General features: G+C 38.5%; 1 protein-coding gene across 3 annotated transcripts in view; it reads left to right on the top strand.

Annotated features, from left to right (window-relative positions):
- The first annotated feature begins 5,508 nt into the window (after positions 1 to 5,508).
- Positions 5,509 to 7,459, top strand: part of LOC130239311 (signal-induced proliferation-associated 1-like protein 2) — a 175,312-nt gene continuing 173,361 nt past the window's right edge. For all 3 annotated transcript variants that reach the window (XM_056470415.1, XM_056470416.1, XM_056470414.1), the window contains exon 1: positions 5,509 to 6,487. In XM_056470415.1, the coding sequence (XP_056326390.1) occupies positions 5,857 to 6,487 (631 nt within the window). In that variant the 5' untranslated portion in view covers positions 5,509 to 5,856. The remainder of the gene's footprint in view (positions 6,488 to 7,459) is intronic.

The raw sequence follows: 7,459 nt of genomic DNA, 5'->3' as shown, positions 1-7,459 counted from the left end.
GGTAGGATCCACATCTGAGCTAAGGTGAACTTCACATGCTGGAGTCTACACTGGAAACCTTGAGGCCAGTGCTATACAGTAGGGGAAATAAGTATTAAGGAAGTCACAGTTTTTCCTCAGAAAACACATTTCTAAAGGTGCTGTTGATTTTATATTTTCCCTGGATGTTGGTAACAACCAAATAAATCCCTATATATGCAAGAAAACAAGTCTAATTAGTTTGCAAATGAAGTTATGTGTAATAAAATTAAAAGATGCAGGAGAAAAGTATTGAACACATGAAGAAAGAGAGGTTTAGAAAGGCAGTGAAGGCCCAGACAGCAGCTGAAATCTCTCAGTAGTTCTTCAGCAACTCTCCTCCCTTCCTCAGTGTAAATGAACATCAGCTGCTTCAGTCCAACATCTACATTAGCAGGAGGACGAAGATGAAACCAGGGTGGACATTTCAGCAGGACAATGATCCAAAACACAGCCAAGGAGACTCTCAGATGCTTTCAGAGAAAGAAAATCAAGCTGTAGAATGGCTCAGCCATCACCTGACTCCAATCCAATAGAAAATACAGAAGAATAAAGCTCAGATTTGATAGACGAGACCCACAGAACCATCAAGATTTTGACTCTGTTGTAGTCTGTGAGAAACTCACACCTGAGTAATGCATCTGACTTCATTCTCCATATGAGAGGCGTCTTAAAGCTGATAGCACCAAAAAAGCCTGTTATATAAAGTATTAAATCTGTTTCAGTAGTTCAGCTCTTTCTCCTTCTGTCATTCCATTGTTTACACAGAACTGATTTTTCAGATTTTTTTTGTTTTATTTTTATGTTTGTATTGTTTGGGTTTTTACCAAAATCTGCTTCAATTCCATGTCATCAGCTCCTTTACAAATATTACTCCCAGGAAAAAATCATGACTCCTTCAATTCTTATGTCCCCCGACTCTATAAGTAATGGATGGATGTTTCCCAGTACTGGGTTGCATGTAAAATTGTTTGTTGTATTTATCTTTGACCCACGGCTATCAATGATACTTGGTTTTTGGCCCTTCATACGAAAAAGTCTGGGTACCCCTGCTTGGGCATGGGCCGGTATAATATTCTGACAGTATGATAACCTTGGATAAAAAATCACGGTGTTGTGATTACTGCTCCAATATAAGTTCTTTTTAAATGTCTGTTAGAGCTGCACAATTAATCGAAAAAAGATCGCTATCTCGATTCGACCCCCTAGACTATCTTAATTCAGCATTTCTTCAATTCTGCCAATCATATTTTCAAGTTCAGGAGAGAAGAAAAGGCGGCCGCACAGGTCTTCACATTGTTTTACATACCTTGTTCAGCAATGTGGACACCAATGGTGTTGAAATGATGTTGAAAAAGTCACATACTGTATTTAAAAGGTATAATTCACCCAAAATATCATTTCTGTCTTGATGTGATGATGTATTTTGACGCCGCAATATCACACGTGACGTGAGCTGCTGACCGTGAGCTGTTATCACAGAGAGGGCGGGCGCACGCCTGTGAATGATGTCTACTTTAGTGAACAGAACCTGCATAGGCTGTGAGTAACAGGTAATAAAGTAGTAAATAACGTTCAGTTTGTGAAACAGAGTGATTGTTTGAGAGCCGCGCGGGAAGGATGAACCGCGCTTAGCAGTGAAAATAAAAACCGAAAGTGTGCACATCATTTAAATACTCATATGGCATTATAGAGTTATGATTAGGCTATGACAAGCATTTGAGCAAGTGTTGAGCATGTCAATAAACAGTAGACCTTCATATTAATATAGGTTTTTTTTTTTTAACCATATCTTTGAGAAATAACAATAATAATAGCCCACTCATATTAAGCTTTATTTTACATCTACAGAATCGTGAGAAAATCCTGATCTTTATTTTAAGCAAAAAAATCGCGATTCTCATTTTAGCCAGAATCATGCAGCTCTAATGTCTGGGTAAAAAAACTACCCCCCCCCCCATTGAATACAAGATATTTAATTTTAAGAAACGTTTAAAATATTTTGGACCTGTAGCTTTTGGTTCCTTTTCTGCTAGAGATACGGTTGCCCTAAAAAACTAAATAAAATAGTTGTGAAAAGCATGTACAAAATAACAACAACAACAAAAATGTACATATACCTTGGAAAGGTATAACAGAAAATGTTGGCGGTTTTAAAACCTTGACTTTTCCAAACCGCCGTAAACCTTGAAACTTGTTATCATCCCGTGCCTACCCCTGCTTTATTGTATATTCAGTACATGTTCAGAGTAAACAAATGTTTCAAACAAACTAAATTGCACAATTTATATTCATTCAATCATTCATTTCCTTTTCAGCTTAGTCCCTTTATTAATCTGGGGTCGCCACAGCAAAATGAACCGCCAATTTATCCAGCATATGTTGCCCTTCCAGCCGCAACCCAATATTGGGAAACACCTATACACACTCATTCACACACACACTCATACACTACGGCCAATGTAGCTTACCCAATTCACCTATAGCGCATGTGTTTGGACTGTGGGGGAAACCGGAGCACCCGAAGGAAACTCATGCCAACACAGGGGAGAACATGCAAACTCCACACAGAAATGCCAACTAACCCAGCCGGGGCTGGAACCAGCGACCTTCTTGCTGTGAGGCGATCGTGCTATCCGCTGCGCCACTGTTACGCCACAATTTATATTTATAGAAATATTTTGAATATAAATATTGTGCTTGTGTTCATAAACACAATTCACAGTATATATTGAATATAAGCATGTGTCTATGGGTCTTGACAGAATGATTTGTACTCCAGCTTGTCTAGTAAAAGTACGCACAATAGACATTTGTATTAGTAAATGATTTCTTTGTGAGGAAACCCTGTGAGAGGAGTCATCAGGCTTGTTTTGTGCCACACACCCTTACCGCTTATCTAACAGTCTTACGTTTGTTCTGCGGTCATAAGAAGCTTTCAAAAAAAAACATCCCACAGTGCTCTTGGAAATCGTGGAGGAGGATCGGAATGTTGAAGTCAGAATTATTAGCCTCCTGAATTATTAAACTCCCTGTGTAGTTTTCTGTTTAACAGAGAGGAGTTATATTCAACACAGACTTAACCCTCAACTGCACATGTTTTAATGAAATATGACAAAATTATTCCATTTTTTGGTGCTTTTGGGAGCATTTTATTGTTAAAAGTTGTTTTTGGTTTGATCCCCCCCCCCACCCCAACCCCAAACTATTTTGTTGCCTTAAGGCAATGTTATGCAACCATGGTACACAATCACAGTGAAAATTCTTCACATATTATATATCAAATATCATGAGTGATCAGTGAGCCATAATAATTCACAAATCTTATTCAAAATGTAACAGAATCATTAAGGAAACAGGGAAGAACACAACACATATATAGTGCTCAGCATAACTGAGGACACCCCATTTTGAAAATGAATATTTTTATACGTTTATCAGTGAATATAGGTCATATATTTAGGTGCATATAAACAAAACAGATTTATTAAACTGATATATATATATATATATATATATATATATATATATATATATATATATATATATATATATATATATATATATATATATATATATATATATATATATATATATATATAATGTAAATAATATTTTATTCACCGAACATCTTTAAAAATGGAAGATAATACATTTAAATTCATGTGAAATATTGGAAGAAACATTACAAACTACAAGATTTCAACAAAATGTTGAAATGATTGTTGAATGACTTTTGCTCTTTTACATATTTTCAATATTTTTCTAAACTAAAACTAATTTTGGACTGTTATCATGAATTATTTTGTTAGATTAGCCCTAGATCTAATATTAATGTAAATGAGAGATTTGTGAGGGGTGTGCTCGTATATGCGGAGCACTGTATATAGTGGTTTGTTACTGGACTATAGACAGGTGTCTATCTAAATGATAGCCGGAACTACTTTCTGAACTTCTGAAGATATATTTTACACTTCTGCTCAAACTTGTTCTCCTCACTGTCACTGCAGTCTATCTCATTGTCCTCAGATGGGATTTGCCTAACACCGGCATCCGGCTCTTTACTTCCATAGAACAAACGTACATCCATTTTTCCTTTCAAAATGTGTTAAAAAAAAAGTCAAATTAAATGAAAAATAATACAATATGTAATAATGATAATATGTGAAAATGCCCACATGTAATGCCAGTAAACACTTCTTGAAAAGTACAACTTATTGCACAACGTTGTCCTGAGGCAACGAAAAGAAAAATTGAATTTGTGAACATGTAAAAAAACTTCATAAAACCTGACAAAAGGCTTCTCTACAACTCTACAAATACACACATTTTTTCAACCCAGGCTCATTCTGAAAACTTACCTCCACGGACGTTTCTGGAGACCGCGAAATACATCCCGTCGGCACGTTTTTCTGCAGTTTTTGTTTTCGCGAATCTGCCAGAGGTCGTCGTGTTCGCTTTAAGATCTCAAATTTCCCTCGCGAGTGCCATTCGCGCCTGCTGTTCTCGCGTAAACCCACCAGAGGCCGCTGTTGACTCACTTTTTGACAGACTTTCTGACTGACTGAGCAAACGATCGGCTGACCCACCCTCCCCTTCCCTAAACCCAACCAATTTTATCGATTGACCCGCCCACCCACTTCCCTAAACCCAACCAACACGTTTCAAAAGCAATCCAAAAAAATAAAAGCCCTCGTCTGACTTTTTTTTTTCCACATCCTCACCCTGCTATTCACTTGTTTGTTTTATATTTTGGATTCTGTTTTTGTCTTACCTGCTTTCTGGAACCGATCTTCACCGGATTCGAACCCCCGTCTTCGTGGTCAACTCCTCTCTGCATCTCAAATCCGCCGACGGACGTGGCGCGCTAACGGGACAAACTGGTTTCAGCCAGAATGCCGTCCATACGTTGGTAAGCACGAAAAGGAACGGCGTCACACCGCCCCGTAGCATTCGTTTAAAGAAATTAAATGCAGCCATACGTATCTCCGCCTACGTAATTCGCTGTCTCCAGAAACGTCCGCAGGGCTACGCTTTCACAATGAGCCTGTGTTGCATTTTTTTGTACAGTTTGTTACTTTAAATGAGGTTAATTAAGCAAATAATCTTAACTTCTTCTCATACCATGTGCTTAAAGGCTTAACTAGGGTAATTAGGCAAGATAGGGTAATGAGGAAAGTCATTGTATAACAGGGGTTTCTTCTGTAGACGATCGAAAACAAATATTGCTTAGGGAGGCTAATAATATTGACCTTAAAATGGTTAAAAAAAATAAAAACTTCTTTTATTCTAGCCGAAATAAAACAAATAAGACTTTCTCCAGAAGAAAAAATATTATAGGAAATACTGTGAGAAATTCCTTGCTCTGTTCAACATCATTTGGGAGATATTTCAGGAGGGTAAATAACTCTGACTTCAACAACAGTATATCTGCCGTTCTCTGCGTGATGTCTTAATGTGCTTTTGTTTTTCTCCTTGCTCCCGACAGATCGCTCTCCTCCAGCTGTCGTCCTAAATTAGCTGAGCTCAGTGAAAGAAGAGCCGTTTTCGACTGACCCCTTCTGCTCCCTGAAGCTCCAGCCGTCCGTGACACCCAAATGCTGCCTGTCTTTCATCAAACTGCTCGCTCCTGAAGAAAAAAAATGGACTTGGAGTAAAAAGGGGGGCCCTGAATGCGGGGCTGACTCCCTTTAAGACCACTAGTTGAGATAGCTGGGTGACCTATGACAATGTAACCGATAAGGGGACTCGAGTTCTTGGTTTCCCATGCAGGATATGAGGTTTTTTGAGCCGTGGGATTCAACCATAAATTGAACCTTCCATTGCTCCTCTAACGTCATGCAGTCGTCGGAGGAATTGTTTAGCAGGAAGCTGAAAGCATTGAACGGGAGTATGGGACATCCAGCGGCCAACGCGCAGAGCAAGCCGGAAGTGGGTGGTAAATCCAATGGGACGCCTGCCATGCCTAAAATGGGGGTGCGAGCTAGGGTGACCGATTGGCCCCCGAAAAAGGAGGGTTGGGGACCCAACTTTGAGGCCTTCCAGAATGGACAGCCTGATCAAAATGTGGAGTTTACAGATTTAAGCGAGGAGCACGATACTAAATATTCCCTCAATGACCTTCTAAGTCGGTCTCCTTTAAAGGGACTTCATCCCATTCGCCAAAGGAGTAACAGTGATGTGACTATCAGTGATATTGATGCTGAGGATATAATGGACCAGAACGCAGTCAACCCAAACACTGGCGCCTCATTACATCGGGAATATGGCAGTACGTCCTCTATTGACCGACAGGGACTTGGGAACGATGGATTCTTTACAATGTTACGAGGATATCGGATTGATCATTTGGATCATCGAAGCGCCCCACCGGTTGGTTTCCCAGAACTCCTCCGCTATGATACTGCGCTCTCTCCAAGCCTCCAGACCGCTGCTCAGATATCCCGAGGAGAGATTGTTCATATTTCAGGTAGGCTTATGACAGTGATATATTTTCTTGTTTCAATTAATTGCTAGAGCTTTAATCACAGTAATGTAATGTGTATTCATATAGCGCATGTATTGTGTATGGACATACACTCAAAGTGCTTCACAATCATGAGGGGGGGTCTCTCCACACCACCACCAGTGTGCAGCATCCACTTGGATGATGGACACACCAGCTATTGGCGGAGTGGAGTGATAGAGCCAATTCGGTGGATGGGGATGATTGGGAGGCCATGGGAGGCTGTGATCGTAAGGGTTGATTGAGAGACTTTGGCCTGGACACCGGGGTTACTCTTTACTCAAAATTTCATTGCCGATTGATACCAGAATAGTGTTGATATTTTTGACAACACTATTTTAGAAGTGCCAAAGATATCAGTATTGTCCATATTCGAATTATCAAATATAGTCTAATTTCAGGCCACGACTATACCCAAAATTGGGTTAATTTGCCTCTTTTATGAACACCAAAAATTATTGAATATTATGAAAAATCAATATATATATATATATTAAGTGTTCATTTGCCACTTTTATGAACACCAATGCAAATATAATATGAACATTCTTAAAATCACTCTAAAAGTTTAAATAATAATGAATTATTCACAGTATTTTGAAGTGCTAAAATGCCAATATTATGCATATTCATTATCCTGATATATTAAATGATTACATAACGTCTAATTTCAGGCTTCGATTATACCCAAGATTGGGTTAATTTGACACTTTAATGACCACCAATGCAAATATAAGGTGAATATTCTGAAAAATCACAGAAATTTGAAATAATAATGAATTATTCACAGTATTTTGAAGTGCTAAAATGCCAATATTATGCATGTTCATTATCAAGATATGTTAAAGGATTACATAACGTCTAATTTCAGGCTACGACTATACCCAAAATTGGGTTAATTTGACACTTTTATGAACACCAATGTAAATGTGAATA

This window comes from Danio aesculapii, chromosome 13 (assembly GCF_903798145.1).
Source record: "Danio aesculapii chromosome 13, fDanAes4.1, whole genome shotgun sequence".
NCBI lineage: Eukaryota > Metazoa > Chordata > Actinopteri > Cypriniformes > Danionidae > Danio > Danio aesculapii.
This window is presented reverse-complemented; position numbering and strand designations above follow the sequence as displayed.